Source organism: Hoplias malabaricus, chromosome 10 (assembly GCF_029633855.1).
Source record: "Hoplias malabaricus isolate fHopMal1 chromosome 10, fHopMal1.hap1, whole genome shotgun sequence".
Classification (NCBI taxonomy): domain Eukaryota; kingdom Metazoa; phylum Chordata; class Actinopteri; order Characiformes; family Erythrinidae; genus Hoplias; species Hoplias malabaricus.
In genome coordinates, this window is record NC_089809.1 from 21605788 (window position 1) to 21627650 (window position 21863).

Sequence of the window (21863 nt, forward strand, 5' to 3'; positions counted from 1 at the left end):
CACTACTGCTGACCACATGACACTAGAACAGCAGGTGGTAAAAACAGACCAGTTGATTGCCAGAGCTTCACTAGCACATGCAGGACATGTATGATAAGAGTCTCTGCACACCCCACCAAAGGAATGTTTGTTTCCCTTGCCATCTGGTATGCAGTTCCAGTATCCAGACCCATATTACCTGACTAAAAACAGTTTCTACTTTCCAGCTGTCAAAACTACAGTACTTGGTGAAAGTCATTCTTAGAGCAATGACCAAAGTCATTCTTATAGCAATTCTGGGTCATATACTCCTAATTCATGAGAGGTAAACTGGTTGAAACAAACTAGCTTATTTTTCCTATATCTACAAATATATACACTGACACTGTGTAGTCATAATATTATGACCACCTCCTTGTTTCTGTACCTATTGTCCACTCTCTCAGCTCCCTTGACCATGCTTGAGCACTTTGTAGGAAAACAATAAGACTGTAGTCCTTCTGTTGCTCCGTTGCTAATGTTGTTATCACTAGCTGCCTTTCACCCTGTTCTTCAGTGCTTAGGACCCCCACAGAGCATGTATGATTTGGCTGGTGGATCATCCTCAGTGCTGCAGTGACACTGACATGGTTTTGGTGTGAGTTGTGCTAGTATGATTTGTATTAGGACTCAAAAACAAGTGCAAAAAAACAAGATATATCTAGCTTACAGCGTCCTGATTTCACTGATGAAGGAACCATGCAGCAACAGATCAGCTATTGTCTCTGAATTTATTTATGAACAAACACACAAATACACAGTCCAGTCATGATATTAAGACCTCCACTGAGCAGGTATGATTTGGGTGGTGGATCATTCTCAGCGCTGCAGTTACAGTGATGAGATGGTGGTATGTTTTTGGTGCTGGTACGAGTGGATCAGACACAGCAGTGCTGCTTGAGGTTTTAAACAGTGTCCACTCTATTAGACACACTTCCTCATTGTTATATCTCTCAGATGTAAATTCAGTGACAATAGCTGATCTGTTGCCACATGGTTCCTTTATCAGTGGACTCAGGACACTGTGGGCAAGATATATCTTGTTTTTTGCGCATATATATATATATATATATATATATATATATATATATATATATATATATATATATATATAAAATGATTAAAATTAAAGTTGTTTTTAAGGTTAGGTTAGTGTAATGTTTAAAGTAGTCTTCAAAAGGAATGGAGGACTATTTAATGGCCCCACACTGTATGAAAACAAACCTGTCTGTTTGTTTGGAATTGGCTTCATGATTTTAGTTTAATAAGATTTTTTACAAATGTAAAACCTTGTAGAAAGCACGTTGTAGGTCCACAATTCAACCCTTAATATTACATTAATTAAGTTACAGTGTAGTCAGGTTTTAAGCGAGCGTCAGAATTCGTGTGTGGGTCACGTGAGCCGTGCGTGTGACGCGGCGGCTGCGGCGTGCGCCTGTTAAAGATGTCTGTGAACTGAAGAGTGAAGAGAGAGGAGCTCAGTGGGAACTGAACCGATACAGCGCTCAATGAATTCGCAAAGGTAAACCCCTGGGCTCTGGGTCTGGACAGTGTAGGGAGAATTTCACACTCAGACAGAGTTCATAGCTGTAGCCGTTTAACAGATCGAGCTGAACTGTCGCGTTATTGTTTGGAAACATTACTTTTATTTCCTCGTAGAAGAACTGACGAGCAGAGGTCCGATCAGCTGCTACAGTTGCAGCTTACTGTAAACGAAGAACGGCCCAGAAGAACAGCTGCGCGTTTCAGCATGAATTGTAATGATTTTAAAGGGTTATTAAAATAGCACTTGTTATCAAAAGCGAAGTGTCTGTACATATTCAGTTCTCCCAAAACAGAAGAAATTGCCTGAACCGCTACCGTTAGCTCCTGTTAGCTGCCTAGCTGCAAGTTCAATGAAAATACGACTGGCCAGCCAGCTAACACTGACACAAACTGGGTCAAACGCATTTATTTTGTCTCGGTGATCAGGAGGAAATCAAAAACGCACTCAAGCACCCCCGATAAAGTGAAATATGCTAGGCTCCTTTGCAGTAGCAGTAAATGAAATAAAAATGCTGTAGTCAGTGTTATTACTGCTGTGTATCGTTAGCAGCTTATGCTAACCCTTTTATCTAGCTCAGCAGCTCGCTAACTTTCCTGCAATTGGCTTCTAATATTAAGTAAAAACACTCGTTCGATAAAGTTTAGGTCTGTCCCATGTGCTCTTTAAATCTAGTCTTCCATCTAATATATTGAAAAACGATTGTCTCAATGTAAAATCTTGTTTCTGAGTAAAATATGAGTTTTTCTCTTTACTTTTTAAAGATAGGCCAATCAGAGTTCAGGGTTCTTATCGCTTTTTGGTCGTTTCCCTCAGGGTTCTTTTCCGTTCTGGTATAAGACCACACCATAACAGACTGTTAACGTAATCTCTAATATCACCCGCAAAGAATCAAAAGCTAAAACTGAACTTTGAGCGAAGAAAATGATCATGCAGAGATCAAACATAGAACTGCAGCCTGCCTGCCTGCGTGTGTTGTTGTTGTTGTTGTTGTTGTTTTGCCTCCCCGGTTTTGACCAATAAACTTGGTCAAAATCTAGATCAATTGGTTTGGTGTATGAGTAAAATGTAAATGTCATGCTGGGTTCAGCTCTCTGTTCTCCAAACCACTGCATCTTTTACGTGAATAATAATACATGTGATAATTCACAGGCTAAAAGAACATCCGTGTCTTGAGAAAGACCTGAACATATAGCCTTGAAGATGAGTAAGAAACCCCCTAATCGGCCTGGGATTACGTTTGAGGTTGGAGCCAGAGTGGAAGCTCAAGACTATTTAAAAAAATGGTAACTTTTATTTTCACTTTTTAAAATCCCTTTCAAGCACATTTTCCTATTATTTCTTTATCTTATTATTTCAGTAACTTATTTTCCCTGTTTGAAAAAACTTCAACCATATAGGTATCCTTCACGCATTGAGAAGATTGATTATGATGAAGGGAAGATGCTTGTCCACTTTGACCGCTGGAGCCATCGATATGATGAGTGGATTCTATGGGACAGCAATAGACTCCGTCCACTAGATAGACCAGCACTCCGTAAAGAGGGACTCAAAGAAGAGGAAGAGGTTTTTGTGTATTTTTAATACTGTAAATTATGTACGCAAACGTCTTTTTGTTAGAAGTAATTTTCCAAAGGTTAGACAGAATTTGATCCAGAGATTATTTCTGCATTTTTTTCTTTTAGTGTAAATACTTAGTTACCAGCATCACAAAAATCTTCTAGTGAAAATAATAACACTATGTAGATGAGAGAATTTGTTCATTACTCTCATTAACCAAATGTTAATGAGATGGTTAATTAAAATATTTTTTTCTTGCAAACATCTTTACCAGGAGAGACTCGGCGAGATGAGAGCATCTCGCTTGCGTGAGCTTCCTGGATGTACAGAGAACACTGAGGACCAAACAGACTTGCAGCAACAGAGACAAGTACATAAACCATCCGTCTATCTGCCCTGATCTGGCTCTCTGTTAACTGCTTGTCTCATAATTACTTGTTTTTTTTTCTTGCATTGATTACTGCAAAATGCGTTAAGATTTATCTAAGCTCTCATCCATTTCTGAAGAATGTACATGGTAAACTTGCCTCAGCTTATTTGTAGAAGTAAATGAGTCTGTAGGGTTATTTTCACAGTATTTCATATTCATTCTCTTTTATTTAGAGTGCTACTCTGTGTTTTGAAATGTCAAATCCCTTAATTATGGTGTAAGGAGATATGAAAGCTGATTAAATTAATTTCCCATAATTTCTAAAAGGCAGTGCAGTCATGATTTTTCATTTGTTAGCATTTGTGCCAGAAGTAATTTATAGATTTTTAAAAACAGTTTATTATAAGACAAAGTCCACATGAGTAAGCACAAAATAGTTTTAAATGATTTTACAGATTCCCAAATAAAATAAATGGATCAAAATGGAATTGCTTTACTTGATATGTAAATGACTTTCACAGTATTTGACCTGATCACTGGAGATTACAGGTTTGAATCCAGGTAAATTGACCTATGCTCAGACCCTGCAGATTCGACTCCAGTTGGTGCTTCTTGGAAGTCCTAGAGAGCACAATCTGTGGCTAGGATCTAGTTAACACAGGCATTTTTTAAACTGATGTGACACATCTGGACAGTTGGTGTTCTTATCTGATTTGTTAATATGATTAGTGTAATTTCATCTGCTGCATTTTGAAAAGATACTGTGGGTTGGCCTTGTTTCTTGGAACTGCATCTACCTTGTTCGTTTTTACCAATGGCTTCCAGAAGCTGGTAGCACTGTGATTAGCTGAATAAAAACAGTTCGGGAAATGGAGTGGGCTGTGATATTGGACTGTAAACTGTTCCCATTATTGTAAGTTTTATAGTTTATTTACGTACAACCAGATAATTTTTTAGGAGGCAATAATTTAATTTATTTGTTTGTGATGCAGTTGTTGTTGTTTTTTTTTTTGTTTTTTTTCTTCAGTAACTGAGATGATAAATGTGTTAGTTTGCTCAAGTTCTCCTTGTCCTTTTGTACAATTTCAATGACAAAAGTGTGACAAAAGCAGAGATTAAGAAGGGGATAAATGTTTTTCACAGAATTGTTTAAGGTAGTGAGAAATATTATAATAATTATAATAGTAATGTTTTGTATTATATTTTATATTAACTTCTTTGTTGTTCTGTTTACATATTTAAAGCATTTCACTGATTAATGTAATGTTAAAATAGAACTTGTTACTTTATTTATGCTAGGTAATGCATTGTCAGCTCAATAATAAATAATATATATTTTTTCTTTGTAGGAATTAAGGGATGGTGAGGAGGTCCTTGCTCGTTGGACAGATTGTCGTTACTACCCTGCAAAGATCGAAAGTGTCAACAAAGAGGGCAAGTGAAATCTCTTGTCTGTGTCATATAAACTTTATCTGACTTAGGTTATCAAAAACCTGTCCAATTGGAAATAAATAGTAATTATAGTGGTTTGTTCTACAATATCTCTTTATTCTTAGGAACCTACACAGTCCTGTTTTATGATGGGGTTGTCCGATGTGTAAAAAGAATTCATATAAAATCCATGCCAGAAGATGCCAAAGGACAAGTAAGTTAACCACTCTATCAGTCCCTCTCATAATTGCAAGGGGATGCTTTCCAGTGCTTTCAGAGTCCCTTTTACAGCTTTACTTTTAATTGAAAGAACTCAAAAAGCATCTTTTTTTTTTTTTTTAATCTTGTGTCCAGTGATTGTTGAGTTTAGTGGAAGTGTACCTAGTATGCACCTTATTTACATACAACGTATACTAACATTTAAAAGCTTTGATTCATTTGCCATATTAACATTTCTTGCTTTGTGTAAACCTGCAGTCAATAACCACTCGTGAATTTAAGCAGCAAATGAACAGTCAGTTCTCAAAGTTGAGGCATTTAAAACAGGAAACATGGGCAAGCATTTTTGACAGTAACCAAAATATTAGACACATCAAACATATGCTAAAGTACCTACAAAATATCAGGCCTTTTGGTATGTTCCTGGTATGTAGGTTTTAGCTAGCAAAGATGGTTCAAGGAAGACTAATGAAATCATATCGGTGCTGGCTGTATTAGAAGGATACATCACAGTTTACTGCAAATAGGACTGGTCAATGTGTCCATTCTGACCCACTGAGCATGCTTTTTTTTGGGCATTTGAGTATCAGACCTGGACCATGGAGCAATGGAATAAGTTTTCTTGTATGTCACATGGCAGTGTGTGTGCTTCACTTACCTGGAAAAGTGATGGCACCAAGATGCACTACAGGAAGAAGGCAAGTGTGATGCTGTCTGAGTAATGTTCTGCTGTAAAACCTTCAGTCCTGGCAATACCTTTGCCAAATACAGGTGCATCTAAATAAATTAGAATATCATCAGAAATTTAATTTATTTCAGTAATCCAATTCAAAAAGTGAAACTCATAGATTTATTATAACAGAATTATCTATTTCAGATGTTTGTTTCTTTTAATGTTGATGGCTTGCAGCCAATCAAAATCCAATTGTTTTTGTCACAGAAAAGAAGAATATTATATATGACCAATTTAAAAAATGATTTTTAATACAGAAGTGTTGGCCAACTTTAAAACTGTGTACACTATATGCACTCAATACTTCCTTGGGGCTCCTTTTGTATGAATTACTGCATCAATATGGCGTGGCATGGAGGCACTGGTGAGGTGTTATGGAAGCCCAGGTTTCTTTGGTAATGGCCTTCAGCTCATCTGCATTGTTGGGTCTGGTGTCTCTCATCTTTCTCTTGATTGTGGCCCATAGATTCTCTATGGAATTTAAGTCAAACAAATTTTCTGGCCAACCAAGCACAGTGATACTCTGGTTATTAAACCAGGTATTGGTACTTTTTGCAGTGTGGACAGGTGCGCTAAGTCCTGCTACAAAATGAAATCCGTATCGCATTAAGCTTGTCATCAGAGGGAAGCTTGAATAAATTCCCTGGCTGACTTTGGACTTGACCTAACACAGTGGACCAATTCCAGCAGATGACATGGCTCCCCAAACCTTCACTGATTGTGGAAACATCACACGACTCAAACAGCTTGGATGGTGTGCCTCGTCACTCTTCTTCCAGACTCTAGGACCTTAATTTCCAAATGAAATGCAAAATTCACTTTCCTCTGAAAAATGAGAAATTTGGGCCACTAAGCATCACAGTCTTTTTTCTCCTTGGCCCAGGTAAGATGCTTCTGGCATTATCTCTGGGTCATGAGTGGTTTGACACAAAAGATTGTGACAGTTGTTGCCCATGTCCTGGATACGTCTGTGTGGTGGCTCTTGAAGCACTGACTCCAGCAGCAGTCCACAACTTGTGAATCTCCCACAAATTTTTGAATGTCCTTTTCTTGACAATCCTTTCAAGGCTGAGTTTAGCCCTGTTGCTTGTGCACCCTTTTCTACCACACTTTTTCCTTCCACTCAACTTTACATTAATATGCTTGGATACAACAGGAGGGTGTCGGTGCCTGTCTTCTGGACATCTGTCAAGTCAGCAGTGTTCCCCATGATTGTGTAGCCTACTGAACCAGACTAAGGGACCATTTCAAAGGCTTAGGAAACGTTTGCAGGTGTTTTTGAAGGCTCTAAGCCATAATTATCAACATAAAAAAAAAAACACTTAAAAATAGATCACTCTGTAATGCATCTATAGGATGTAGTTTCACTTTTTTAACTGACATTGTGATGATATTCTAATTTATGGAGATGCACCTGTAAGTCATACCTAAACTAAAATGCAGACCAAGTCTACCTCATCTTGGCATCACTATTCCCTAATAATAGTGGCCCCTTTTGTCAGGATAATGTACCCTGCCACGTTGGAAAAAAATAGTTTAAGCTGTTGACTTGAACTTCATTTTCCCCAGATTTTGGTGTGATTGATCATCTGTAGGATGTACAAGTCAGATACATGGATGCCCCATCTTGAAACTTACAGGACTTAAATAATCTTCTGCTAATGTCTTGGTGCCAAATATCACAAGACACCTTCTGAGGTCTTGTGGAATTTGTGCCTCAGTTGTTTAATGCTGTTATAATTGCATGAGGGGTACCTACACAATGTGATTTGTGATTGGTGTATAATCTAATTCTTAGTGGTAACTGGGCATTTGAGCATTTTCTTCCCATCTTACCATTTTTTTAAACGTGTAATATAACAAACTTCAATACAATAATACAACAAATAAAATCATTTTGATCAGGAACCAAAGAATTGCTAGTGACAACTTCAGAATGCTGAGAGACATTGCATCCTGTTATGTTGTCTTGTTTTCTTTTTTTCTCTCTCTTTGTTGTTAAATATAAATGTATAATCTATGAATGTTGCTTTAAAATGTATTACGAGTATATTTGTTTGTATGAATTAAATTCGATTTGTTTTGCCTAGCTTTAGTTGTTCTCTGGCAGTATTTTAGTAACTATTAAAGCATGCTATTTTCTTAACTCTCAAAGTGTGTGTGTATATGTATGTATGTGTTTTTCAAATGTAGTATTTGTTATAACCTTAAGTGTTATATATTCCTAGATAAGTCTTCTTTGCTGTATCTGTTATTCTTGTTGGCCATGACAAGTGACCTGTTCTGTGTGTTGAAGCAGGACTGGATTTCCCTTGTGAAGGCTGCGACAGCTGCTGCCAAGTATAAGGGAGGGTGTAGGCCTCGCACTAGTGCCAACAGCAACAAAGACAGAGAGGACAGAACAGAGCTTGATGAACTTGAACATGAGGATGATAACGATGATTCGGACAGACTTGGTACTAAGAGTTTCCTAGTCTAATCACTGCTTAATCAATGCTCTCTTATTGGTGATTTATGGTAGACTGTTTTTGATTATATGTAATATTATTGTAAAGGGGGAATGGGATCTAAAAAAAATTCCTTCCTATTGCAGAGGATTATGGCATCATAAGATCTTCGTTCTAATCATGTGTCTGTCTCCTTGCCCTATTAAGCCTCTTCTGATGAGGAAGACTGTAAGCCGTCCTCTGAGGAGCTTGAAATGGCTAAAACAAAAAGAAGAAGCAGACAAGGCAACTTTTGTAATGCGAAAAGAGCTCGCCTCAACAAAGTTGCAGGTAAACTTTAAATTGTTAAAATATATTTTACCCAGTCAGTCAATATTGACCTTGAATGTGTTTTTTCTGCATGGTTTTGCCAGTACATTGTTTATGCTAGTTGATATATTAAAAATATTATTTATTTATTTATATTCGTTTTCTGGGTTTAGGATGTTTAAAGAATGAGAGTGATTGCAAAGAAGATCTTCTCATGTCTTCGCAAATGGTGAATTGGCCTATATTTAACATTATATTAAATGTTCCTTTTGTGCATTCTTGACAGCAGTGTAATTTTCTGTATTTCTTTTCATTGTGTGGCAGATTTCCTCCTCACAGATTGCTCCGGCAGCCAGTACCAGCCCAGGGGAGGAAGGAGCACAGTCTTTCATTGCACAGAAGCACCCTGTGCCTCTCACCAATGCTTCCCCAGGCTCTTCTCGCTCGAGAAGACTAAAACATGATTCTGGAGAGTCCAGTGTCAGTAGTGCAAGCACAGCAGCAGAGCCTAACCCCTCTCCTAGCTCCATTCACACAATCTCAGATATGCACACAGGTAGGTGTGTTTGTATATTAACATTTATTGTCAAAGCTTGGTTCAGAATTTGAAGTACAATGAAATTTGTAACCTCCACACACACACACACACACACACACACACAAACATAAAATAATGATTAGGAGCAGCGAACACTCTTCACACACACTCACTGTAGTGACTATGGGCAGTGAACAAACACCCACACTAGTGATCGTTGTAGTGAACACACACATTCACTAGTGATTAGGGGTAGTGAACAGAGGCACAAAGCAGTAGGCAGCCACTCTCTGCACTCTACTCTACTTGACTTGGCTCAGCTCACTTAAAGCTTGTTGCTTTTCCACTAGCACAGCTGCCCTGTGAAATGGAGCCAGAGATGCTGCAAAACCCATTCTCTAACAGAAATTGCAGGCATGGAAGACCACAACAACAGCGTATAAGCACTGTTTACCCATTGTGTATTTGCATGTTGTTTTTGTTTTTTGGACTGAATATGGCTCTGTGCCCCAGTTCTCACAGATCGGTTTTCCTTGCTGCATGTTCGGCTTTAGCTGGAGATTTTCGTCTGCCATAGGCCCAATGGGCATTTGAACCTCTTCAAAACACCTTGAGGTAGTGTTATGAGGTACCATTGTGTGTCCAATTTAAAAACAAATGTGAAAGCTACTGTAACTGAAGAGATTTTACAAGTAGCATGTTTGTGCTGGAGCTCTGAATTTCATGGTGATTGACATGTCTCTCTGGTCAGTCAGTAGACTGCAGTGTTAACATGTCACAATGTAGTACCTACTCAGCACAGTTGGACCCCGGCATGAGCAGGGACTAAAAGAGTACCCGGTTCCAGATTTGGCCAGTGGAAAAGCAAAAGAGCCTAAAAAGAGTCTACTAGAGTTGTGTAGAATCCATGCAGTGGAAAAGCACCATATAATTTTTTTTTAAATTAATTAAATAAAGTATATTGTTTTATCTCAGTAATCATGTCTTTTTAGCACCTCCAGGCTCTCCTCAAAGGCGGAGAAGATCTCAACGCCTGGCAACAACCTTTGACTCCACCTGCCCCACTTCACCACATAACCGGGATTCCATACACAACCCACCTCAAACAGACAACACTCAGAGAGGTAGGACAAACACTTTGCAGTACACATACCTGCTATATGCTGTACTTCTCATTTTTACATAGATTTCTTAAGGCTGTCTCTGAAGATTGTGATCAGCAGGATGTGGTGTTTGTTCTTTTAAGACGGTTATGCAGTAATATTACATGGAACAACTTTCTTTTAAAAACTTTGTCATGAATATTCATAACACTTGACTACAAAAATCCAGTCAAATTACTAGAAGAAACATGCTTTCATTATATAAGACTAAAATTTCCTATAATAAAAATAAAATTGCACATACTTTGCATCATAACATTAGTGACCCACCTATTTTACAGTTGTTACCAGCTTGTACTTTCCTGGTTTAGAATTTGAATGTTGAACCCCTCAACACAGATCCAGGGACCTGGAGGTTGTGGGTTCAAGTCCCGCTCCAGGCGACTGTATGTGAAGAGTTTGGTGTGTTCTCCCTGTGTCGCTGTGGGGTTGCTCCGGTTTTCTCCCACAGTCCAAAACACACATTGGTAGGTTGATTGGAAACTCAAAAGTATCTGTAGGTGTGAGTGAATGTGTGAGTGTGTGTTGCCCTGCGAAGGACTGGCGTCCTGAACAGGATAAGCAGTTACAGATAATGAATGAACCCCTCAAGGTGGCCTTTGGCTGACTAGCCAACTGCAGTAGCCATCACAACAACTGCAGTTGCTAATGCTCTCTAAAATAATATTGATTTGGGCACTGCAGTCTAAAGCAGTACAGGGTGAATTTAGAGATTTACTCTGTATATTAATGCAAAGAATAGGAAATGTATACAATTGTATGTTATAGTGTAAAAATATTTGAGATATTCAGAAATGTACTTTATTTCAAGGTTTCACACAGCTGGAGGAAAATTACAGATTTAGTTTTAAGGTAGAGTCCCAGGGGCACAAATAAAACACTTAATGCAGAAGACAATGATTACTGTTAAGACCTGGTTATGCATGCTTGATTAGTTAACCTTGTTTTCTACATGGAGGGATACAACTTTACACGTTTTTTGTAGTTAAAAACATGGATGGGAGTTATGGCTAGGCCATGGTGAGTCTTTTCGTGTCACTGTATTTAAACACTTATATGAAACATTTTTTAAAAAATTTCAGATAGTGATTGCAGCTCTGTGGCAAAGATTGAGTCCGCATCAAACAAGCCAAGTACTGTAACTCCTACCATGCATACCTCTTCAGTTCCTCTCCCTCAAACTGCTCAGTCTCCATCCACTGAGAAGGAAAGGACAGCTGACTTGTTGCCAACCATTCATTCAGCAGTGGCTGAGAAATCACCTGTTGTAACAGGTAGGGTGTTAAAACAGGTCAATAACTATAATCTAAATTTGGTGGCTGTTATTTGTTTAATGGTTTAGTGGAAGCATAAATGTGTTAATTTTTAATCCTCTGGGGGGGTCTCTATTTTTAACTCATCCATTGTAGTGGACAAACACGCACACATACATGCACAACTGGAGAAGCAGGTAGCCAGCCATAGCCCCCAGGGAGCAGTTGGGGTTAGGTGACTTGCTTAAGGGCAGTTCAGCCATGGAGATTGTCAGATTTGTCAGTGTTAATCAGATGTATTTTATTACAAATTTCAAATTTAACACATTTTTGTCTTTTTTTCGCCTCTTTCTCCTTCCCACTGCCTCTTTCTGTCTCATTCTCTACCTAGCTGCAGGTCTGAAGTCTGCCTCCAGGACCCCTAAAGCCAACAAGCATGCCAGGGAACCTAGTATGTACATTTTTTTTTTAAAGTAGAACTGTTCAGCTCAATGAGACAATATTATGTGAAATACAGAGTTTAAAAGCTTATTTGTACAAAAAACTTATAAACATGTTTGACTTTTCATATGAATGTTTGCTGAAATTTTAAGAAAGAGAAAGAACAGTAAACATAGGCCACATCTGCTTCTTTTTCAGTCATAAACACCAAAAGATCTGATGACCCCACATCATCCAGTGAGCCTCTGGTTGACCTGGACCACAATAAGTTCAAGTGTCAAATTCCTGGCTGTTCTAAAGCCTTCCGGAAAGCCAAACTTCTGGACTACCATCTGAAGTATTACCACAATACTGATAAGGAACTGGAAAGTGAAGTGTGCTCGCCTGAGAGAGGGGGTCGCACTAGAGCTACATCTGCTTCTGTACCCACCAGCACCCTAGTGGAGATACCTGACAGCAAGAGGCGTAGGACAGTCTCCACTTCTTCCTGTATGTGTACTTGTAGTGAAATTTAGGGATATATGCATGAGATGAATTAATGTTGGTTTTTGTAGTTGGATGTTATTGTTACTTTTTTATAAGCAAAATTTGATTTGTTCAGTTTTATAAATACGCTCTTAGCCATTGTCTTTTCCTCTCATCTGGTTTTGTCTCATTTTTAATGGATGAGTAAATTTTGAGTTATTTCTCAATTAAAAATAAATATGTAAAATAAACTTTACACTACTTACAAGAACAGACCTTACAGCTAAGTTGCCCAGTAGGTTGACAGTGCTGCTTTCCTTTTACAGCTGTGTCTCCACAAGGCCATATGTTACAGCTGGACTTTGCTGGATCTTGGCCAAAACCTCCTAAGTTCTGTAAAAAGAAGCGATCCTCTGCCTCTGTCAGTTCAGACAGCACAGAAGTCTCACTGCCTCCACCTCCTAAAGAGAAGACATTCGAGAACTTCCATGATAAGATTAAGAAGGTTGTTGATAAGGACAAACATCTAGATACAGGTACGTGACCCAAAGTTACTAAGCTGGATGGTTTGAAAGAACTTCATATCCATATTTTTACATGAAAGTTAGTGAGTTTTATTTGTATTTCTTAGACAGCAATATCACACTATGGAAAACTTCACGCACATCACTTTCTGTCATTACTTGGTTATCAAGAAGTGCTAGCCATAGATAGAAGTCTATAAAGTTACCCTATAAATGTGTAAATCAATTTTTTTTTCAGGACTGTGTGTCAAACCTGAAAGGAAGTTCAAAATTGAAGAAAAATGCCAGCTCATAGGTATCATTTATATATTGATAAATTTGTAGATTGATATTGTTTTTTTTTCCATTTTTAGAATACATAGAATGTATTATTGCTATGTAACGATTTGTCATTTTTTTTTATCAGGGAAAAAGAGGGATAAAGAACGCAGAGACAGAAAAGAAAAGGACCCTTTCAAATTAAAACAGAAGAAAAAGAAAAAGAAGAAGAAGAAATCTAAACAGCACTGTGAGATTTTATTTTTGTAATATAAATATATAAATTCAAACTTGTCTTTTTTAGTATTAGAAAAGTGTATGTGGTGCTCAGTTATTCTAAAAAGACCATTTTACTTGTCAAACTTTAAATAATTTTGGCTGAACAGAGATAAAGATGAAGTTGACTGCACTAGATATTTAGGCAGATACTTTATTGATCCCAAAGTAAATTTAACAGAAAGTAGCAAGAAAAACAATTCGCATGAGGAAAAATTTTATAGACTATAAAAATATAAGGGAATCTATAAATGCAAATCAGAGCTTCTTGAAAGGCTGCCACACACAGCAGTGCCAGAAGTCATTAAATGTTGTCCAAATGTTTAATTACTTTTAAATTCAGTTTGTTTTGGTTCATGCTGCTCTTGTTTAAGAAAACCATACAAAGTGTTAAATATATCAAAAGGGGTTCCTAAATGATTAAGGGGTGCCCACAATTATTAATTTACTCCTTGCCTAAATGATTTATCTTCCCTTTCTCTAAAAGATTCTCTAAGATTTCCAAAATAATTGCTAATTTTCTAAATGATTCACTAGGGGATTCCCTGAATGATTAATTTACTCGTTCCTTAAATGATTAATTAAGGGGTTCCCTCAATTCTTCACTTGGTAATTCCATAAGGGATTCATTAACTTATTGCCAATATGTGCTCCATCAGGTTATTCTGACTTGGAAGAGATGTCTCTCTCTTACTTGGAGAGATCATACCCTCTTCATCGCTCTTCCTCAAACTCTTTCTCCAAACACTCAGCCTTCCAATACCCCCGTGCCATACTGTCGGTTGATCTCACTGGAGAGAGTAAGTATTTAGTTCTGAAAGTTATTTTTTATCCCTTGTTATTGTAGAACTCTCTTCATCCCATGCTCTGTTACGTTGAATCTTTTTTAAACCAGACTTGTCAGATATAGACTTCTTGGAAGATTCTACCACAGAATCCTTGTTGTTCAGTGGAGATGAGTACAACCAGGATCTTGACTCTCTCACCATGGAAGACTTCCAGGATGAGGAGGATGAATCTACTAATGAGATTGTCCGATGCATCTGTGAAATGGATGAAGAAAATGGCTTCATGATTCAGGTAGGAGACTAGAATCACTGAACATGATGTCAAGTTCCTGTTTCTGTAAAGTGAATTACAGTTGCCATAGTGGTGATTCATATCCAGGAACCAGAAGTTCAAGTGGCCTCAGAATTCAGACTGTTTATTCTTTTAAGTTAGTGTGTCTAATGCAGAATACAACATTATTTGGCAGCTCCAATGTTTTAATGGATTGGATCATTTGTTTGTTGTTTTTGGATCTGAAAAAAACCTGAAGTGGCTTCAGCTGTACTTCTGTATTGGATGTAATACTCTAAGGAAGAGCTGTCCAGTCATGTTTGATTAGATTTCTGCTTCTGCCGCCAGCAATTACATTTGTCAGTAAGGGCTAGAGTTTTACCGGAAATTGCTAGAATATTCTAAGACCAGAGCATACTCCAAAGGCAAATGGAATAGAAACAACTTTTCACCTGTTGGTAGTATTCTTATGCATGAGGTAATGAAGCAGCCACACACTTCAATAAATAAGTCATTATCTAGTCAAAAACTTGGTTACCTTAAAAAAAAAAATTGGGTTAGAAGGTAACTCGTACATATTTACAGAGTGCACACTTGTGCTAGTTTGGATCCAATTTTAGTTAAACCTCCTTGATATCAGCAATCAAAATTAGCATTAGCCCAGCATTAAAAAATTATCTAGTCGCTAAACTACAGAGGACAACAGACCTCTAGTATTCAGGATCAGAGGGAGCTGAAAGTTGTTTTCCTGGTGCTGCATGTAGTAAACAGTTGTGTGTTTTTTAATTCTCCCTTTCTGTGATTGTGTTTTTCTCTTACAGTGTGAGGAGTGCATGTGTTGGCAGCACAGTGTATGTATGGGTCTCCTTGAGGACAGCATCCCTGAACATTATATCTGTTATATCTGCAGAGATCCTCCAGGTCATTAATATCCACAAATCACATCAGAAATTTTCCAGTGCATTTTGCCTACATCTTCATAATGTACCAACTTGTAAAAAAAGTCATTAAAATTGGTTTGAAATGGTCCATTTATTATCATGTGTCTTTAGAGTTTAGTATTTAACAGTCAAAATAAAACAATGGGTTTAAATCTGGAGATGTATACAATATTATTTTACAATCAGATGCTCTCATGTAAATTACAAACAATGCCTAAAACTGTATGTCTTGGGAATAAAAAATAAATATATACTTTAATATCTTTTTGTGAGAGACATTTTAAGTGTTGAATATTAGTCTGTATGTCCTACCACCATGTGTTCTGACAATTTTTTTTTACTTTTTAAGACATTAGCAAGATAGAAGTTGTGAATAAAGCTAGCAGTTATCTGCATAACTTTTATATTAATTTCTAATCTAATACATGAACTGTTTAATTCACCAGGGCAGAGATGGAGTGCGAAATATCGACATGATAAAGATTGGCTATATAAAGGCCATATGTATGGCTTATCCTTCCTGGCAGAAAACTACTCTCATCAAAATGCCAAGAAGATTGTCTCTACCCATCAGTTATTGGCTGATGTTTACAGTGTTAAAAAGGTGCTTCATGGCCTACAGCTGAAGATGGACATTTTACAGTAAGAACATTCCTGCTTGATTGTGTGTTTGTGGTAGAGGGAAACAGAAAAAATAACTGCTTTTTGTACTCCTTTAGTACTACATATTTTCTAAATATCATACTAAGTCTTTTCTTTTGTGTATGATTTGAGATGTGGGCATGATTTTTAAAATATTTATTTCTTCCAAGGAACAAACACAATCCCAGTTTGCACTTGTGGGCTCGTTCCTGGGTAAACTCGGATGAGGACCAGCCTATGGGTGGAGTTCCTGACTGCATCCTGTTTCAGGAACACTTCAATCAGAACTCGAACCCTGACACTTATATTACCAGCGAGCACAGCTACCAGAAGCCTTCTAGCACAGGCCACCAACAAACACATGAGCAGGGGTCCCAGACTACCTCTCAAGCACTGTTATTTGTACCAAAGGAGGAAGAGGTACCTGGTTTCTGCTTTGTTAGATTTTAAAACTGATATTTAAAACTGATGTGCCATATTGCAGATAGAGTAGGATTGTTTGGGCAGGCAGTTATTCCGAATGTAACCTCAGTAATTCAGATATATATTTTAGTTTTAAGGATCAATATACATAAACCAGCCATAACCATCTCCTTGTTTCTACACTCACTGTCCATTCTCTCAACTCCACTGACCCTACAGGGGCACTTTGTAATTCTACAATTCTAGATGGTAGTCGATCTCTTGCTCTACATACATTATTTGCCCCTTTCACCCTTTCATTTCTTCAATGGTCAGGGCCCTCACGGTGTAGGTAAGAGGGTGGTCCTGTAGGGGTCCTGACTATTTGAAGAAAAGTGTGAAACGGGGCAAATAAAATGTACAGCAGGAGACAACGGGTGGGACATAATTCCCATATGGTCTATTTATTTATTTATTTATTTACCCTATTTCTTTATGGTCTATGGTCCACACTATATGATTGGTTTATAAACTTGTCAGCTATTTTTGGTGCTAAGAGTTCTGATTGTGATGTCTGATGCTTATTGTGGTCATTTTGTGTGTGGACACAGGTGAGTAGTGCTATTTCACTGTCTGGCTGCATGAGAGACAGCAGTTTGGGGCAGATGGAGCAGGGCAGAAATTGTCTGCAGTGGCAGATGAACCTGCTCACACACATAGAGGATGTTCAGAACCAGCTGGCTGGCCGCATGGATCTCATTGAAAAAGAGCTTGACGGTGAGGTTTTGTACTCATTTTCAGTATATGTTCAATGTAGTAAATATAATTTCATCATTAAATAGATTTTATTATTCATTTGCACCTATTCATATTTTACTTTTGAAACTTTACTTTGTGCCATTTTGCTACAGACCATTGTGAATGTGTTAGTCATCGGTTTACCATTGCTTATGACTTCCAAATACTTTACGATATTTTTTTTCCTTAAAGTCAATTTATATCTGTGTGTGTGTGTATATGTATATATTTTCCTCTTTATTTCTGCTCCTTTTCTGGCTTCAGTGTTGGAAAGCTGGTTCGATTTTACTGGAGAGTTGGAGCCTCCAGATCCTCTGGCCAGACTGCCTCAGCTCAAGTGCCGAATCAAACAGCTACTGACAGACTTGGGAAAAGTGCAACAGATGAGCACGCTGTGTTCAGTCTAAGCATGCTCACAGAAGCGAGGCAATCACGTAAGGGCTATATGTGTTTGTCTGGTCCTTTGGACACCACGGCACATATGCGCTGAACTTCAAACATGCATCGTACTGTTGAAGGGACAATGACTCTATGGAGTCTATGGCATGTTCCTTTGTCTTCACTAAGCAGTAGCAGTATCAGAAGAGAAAGAGCTGTGCTCTGTGAACTTCTAAACCATTGGCACCTTAAAAGTGTGCTCTGTTACAGTTTCAACAAAGCATGAAGTAGATGAAATTCTGTCCAGTTGAACACAGTGAGTCCACTTGCACTCTTTGCAATTAGCAGAGCCTAAACAAGTATACCATAGCGGTAGCTGGTGTTCCCTTTCTCATCTCTTGTTAGAAATGCTTATCATATAGTTAATTACACTGCAGAGCACAGAAAATTTGCTGAATCAGAAGAGAAACATCACTCTAAAAATTGTTGTCCTGTTGAAGAAATTAATGAAAGCTTATATATTTTTTTTTTTTAATTAAAATTAGTTTAGTGTTATTGGAAGACGCATTTTCAACTGTCCTGTCAGTGGTTGTATTTTAGAAAACATCCTATCAATGCTGATTTGACTGCATTGCATGCAGTCGTGGGAATAAAAATTGTGATCGGGTGGAAAAACATGGAACTTAAATAGCTCCATTCACATGTTTCATTAGAATAGTAAGACAGAACAAATTCCTTAAAAGAAGGATAATTTCTAAAAGGTACACAGGCATTTTGATATTCCTGGGACAAGATTATTCTTGATTGGAGAAAAAAAAAATAGGATCTTTTCCCACATGTGGATTAAGCCTTGTTCTGGACTATATAGAATTCTGAAAGCAGTTACACCATTTAAAATAAAATGTAGTGTAGGACTAGGTTTCATCCCTATATACATTACATCCCTTAAATTTTAAGGCTAGGCTCAGTCTGTGCCAGCAAGCCATCCCCTAAGCTGGGGCTGAGGTTTGTTGCTTCTGGAAAAGCTACAGTGCTCTAGTCTAGGTGTTGACTCCTTTCTCTTAGTCTTGTTTGCTAAGGTCCTCAATGCCAGTTGATTTGCAATTCATCTGAGCGTTACCCAAATAATTTTAAATAGGGGGCATCTGATGTTGTCGCTGTCAGATTGGCTGTCTGCAGAACTCACTGACCCTGTGATGTGCTGCAGATCATTTCATTTTAACAGTGAATAACAAGAAGCCCAGGCAGCTTGTCCAAGATGGGTGGACTTCACATCATCTTAGCTAGTCTGTAGCTGGATGTAAATGCATTTTATAAGCTTGTTAGTGCTGTTTTTTTTTTGTTGTTTTTTTTTAGGGGTAGGGTGGGCTGTATATACTGTTTGTATGTACTGTAAAGAAGAGTAAAGAGAAAACTAAGGTATAGCAGGACAACATACTTGAAATGACTGCTCATTCAACATTTCTATTAATCTGTATAAAAGTGTTTAGAACTGAAGTTGATTTTGATGATACCAGCTGTACACTAAAGAGTTTATTTAAAAAAAAACGTAATGCAATTAACTTTATGTACTTCAATAAAGGATATTCTGACTAATAACTGTAAAGCCTTCATCATTGCCCATCAGCTTTGAATTATCTGTATTTCTGAATCAATGTCTTCTAAAACATTATTTTTACATATCTTTGGTTTATTTGTTCATTAAGTGAAATTGATTTTTTAAGCATATTGTTCAAGATTTTATCACCCTTGTGAAATATCACTGTTTAGTTTATTCTTTCTTACGGCTGCCAAAAAACATCAAAATGACCTTTTTATATGCTCATTGTCCCTTTTATCAGCTCCACTTAACATAGAGGTGCATTTTGTAGTTCTGAAATTGCAGACTATTCTGTCTGTTGCTCTGCATATGTTTGTAGTGCTTTTTCACTCTGTTTTACAAAGATGTGGACACCTGCAAGACCATCACAGTAGACACTATGTGAATGATTGATCACTGGTGTGTTGTGCTTGTACAAGTGGATCAGACACAGCAGTGCAGCTGGAGGTTTTTTTTTAAATAATAAACCTTTCAGCAGTATCCCTGCTGGACTGAAGACAATCCACCAAACAGAAACAAACACCCAACAAGTCCTTTAACCAATAATAGACATGAGGATGGCTAACCAATACTGCAGCAACAGATGAGCTACTGCCTCTGTCTTTATATCTAAAAGGTGGACCAAGAAATGTGTCTGACAGTGAACAGTAGCTTTGCTGTGTGATCCTCTCATACCAGTGCAACACACACTACCAAGCCAAAAGTACTTCAGTGTAACTGCAGTGCTGGGAATAATTCACTACCCAAGTAATACCTGCCCTGTGGGGGTCTTAACTACAAAAGAAGAAAATCATTGCTTATGACATTTCAGATGTAGTGAAAGGTTCTGTTTGAAAGATCTCTCAGAATCAAAAAGTTACATTTGATCCCATGTTACATAAATGGTACAAATTGCGTATATGTGTGTGTGTGTGTGTATATATATATATATATATATATATATATATATATATATATATATATATATATATAAATAAATTTTATTTATTTATTTTTTTTACAAATTAGCACAATTCTCTGGTGCCTTATTAAAACATCTGTGCCTTGCTTTGGTCAAAATAGCACAAGGATCACACCACCACTTTTTTCCTGTCTACACAGGCCAGTTCTTTTAAACGATAAGTGTTCTAGTTGTTTTTTGCTCAGTGATCTCATCTTGGGTGGTACAGTTTTAAAGTCTCAGCACTCAGTAAGAAACTGAGCAAAATCAGAATGGATCATGTTGTGCCTTTTTCTGACAACCAAAAGGAAAAAAAAAAAAAAAGACTTGTTTTACGAGGCTGATTAGGCAGTAGAAAAAATGGTACTTTTCCAAAAACTAATTAAGGATATATAGCTTAAAAATGTTTTATTCCATGCTGGCACCTATGAACAATCTGAAATCATTGTGTCGGGTTTAAGGTGATGTTATGTTCAACTCTAGAAGTTGTTTGTGAAGTTCTTTTTTCCTTTGATAAAAAGTACTTACCTATTTACCAAGTAAAAGACCATGGATATACCACAAGGTGCAGTATTACAAATGTTCAAAATGTGCAGTCTTGGAGCTGCTCGTAGTCATCTATTGTCCGTCTCTGACTTTCCCATGATGTAAGTCTTACTAAAAGCTCTTCAGGTGTGAGTGGCCACCTTGTTCAATGTACTCAAAGCTCCGAGCTTGGCTGCTCACATATTAATGCTCTGCAATCTTTTACATTCACATGAATGCTGACTCAAGAACCTGATGTTTTGAAGGGGCCAGACACTCCAGAAGTGCTATAGCAGTATGACAATGCAGAACTACACTGTATTTAAGACTTTGCTCTTGCTGCAGGGGCTGGGTGTTCTTGCATTGAAGAGAGAGTGCAGGACACAAGTGAAGCGAAGATGAATCTCTTTTGTGCTTTGGCTTTACTGCTCAGCAGCTGCTGTATCACTCAGTGCAAGATTTCAGGTAAGACTTTCTGCTTGAAGTTCCATGCGGTTTTCCTCTGTGGTAATTCACTCCAGAACAACTGTTGCTTGCTGTGTGTGTCAGTTTGCTCAGAGACTATTAGTGATCCTGAAGTGTGCATCTCAGGGGTTTTATTACCATCTTTCCTCTAGAGTATCAGTTGGAGTCCGAGATCCGCAGTTCATGTGAACTGCTGAGAAGTGTTGGGTCAGCACAGCAGAATGACCACATTCCCCAGTGCTCAGAGGATGGCCGATACAGGTTTTATAAACTGAGCTAATGGATCTCATTCCTGTTCTTTAACTGTATTTGTATTTTGTCATATGCTCTGTTTTTCACTCTCTCTCCCTCAGCATTTTTTTTTTTGCTTTCTTTCTTCATTTATTTACCAAAAAAAAAAAAAGGAAAGTTAAAAATACCTTTTCACTGAACTTTAGTCCTAGTGGCTGTTTGTATTTTCTGCTTCTCTGAAACCATTTAATCCCAATTACAAAAACAAGACCCATTGGTCCACCTATCAGCCGCAAGATTAAAACCATTGATATGTTCATTAAGTGATCAGCAG

At 37.7% G+C, this 21863-nt stretch overlaps 2 protein-coding genes across 5 annotated transcripts in view; both read left to right on the plus strand.

Moving 5' to 3' along the window:
- Positions 1 to 1441: 1441 nt before the first annotated feature.
- Positions 1442 to 19355, plus strand: phf20l1 (PHD finger protein 20 like 1). 4 transcript variants are annotated; one of them, XM_066683609.1, is made up of 24 exons: positions 1442 to 1540; positions 2714 to 2847; positions 2962 to 3127; positions 3396 to 3491; positions 4841 to 4925; positions 5048 to 5136; positions 8171 to 8330; positions 8529 to 8651; positions 8804 to 8859; positions 8955 to 9186; positions 10161 to 10292; positions 11414 to 11605; positions 11976 to 12035; positions 12224 to 12514; positions 12817 to 13026; positions 13253 to 13309; positions 13421 to 13522; positions 14208 to 14348; positions 14444 to 14628; positions 15429 to 15528; positions 15995 to 16190; positions 16361 to 16610; positions 17204 to 17369; positions 17655 to 19355. In XM_066683609.1, exons 2-24 carry the CDS (start codon positions 2765 to 2767, stop codon positions 17795 to 17797), a joined length of 3315 nt encoding a protein of 1104 aa, XP_066539706.1. In that variant the 5' UTR covers positions 1442 to 1540; positions 2714 to 2764; the 3' UTR covers positions 17798 to 19355. The 4 variants fall into 4 exon arrangements, with proteins under 4 accessions (XP_066539706.1, XP_066539708.1, XP_066539709.1 ...); XM_066683611.1 differs by having other exon boundaries at positions 8174 to 8330; XM_066683610.1 differs by lacking the exon at positions 1442 to 1540 and adding an exon at positions 1695 to 1775.
- A 1502-nt stretch (positions 19356 to 20857) lies between these two features.
- The window catches only part of tg (thyroglobulin), a 52544-nt gene continuing 51538 nt past the window's right edge, over positions 20858 to 21863 (plus strand). Inside the window, exons 1-3 of the mRNA XM_066682281.1 lie at positions 20858 to 20873; positions 21179 to 21298; positions 21451 to 21559. Coding sequence (XP_066538378.1) covers positions 20858 to 20873; positions 21179 to 21298; positions 21451 to 21559 — 245 coding nt within the window. The remainder of the gene's footprint in view (positions 20874 to 21178; positions 21299 to 21450; positions 21560 to 21863) is intronic.

Bases quoted from the DNA above. Each gene is read 5' to 3' on its own strand.
- phf20l1 (XM_066683609.1), top strand. From the start codon at position 2,765: ATGAGTAAGAAACCCCCTAATCGGCCTGGGATTACGTTTGAGGTTGGA. The intron at 4,926-5,047 runs GCAAGTGAAATC...CTTTATTCTTAG, and splicing joins CGAAAGTGTCAACAAAGAGG to GAACCTACACAGTCCTGTTT. The intron at 14,349-14,443 runs GTAAGTATTTAG...TTTTTAAACCAG, and splicing joins GGTTGATCTCACTGGAGAGA to ACTTGTCAGATATAGACTTC.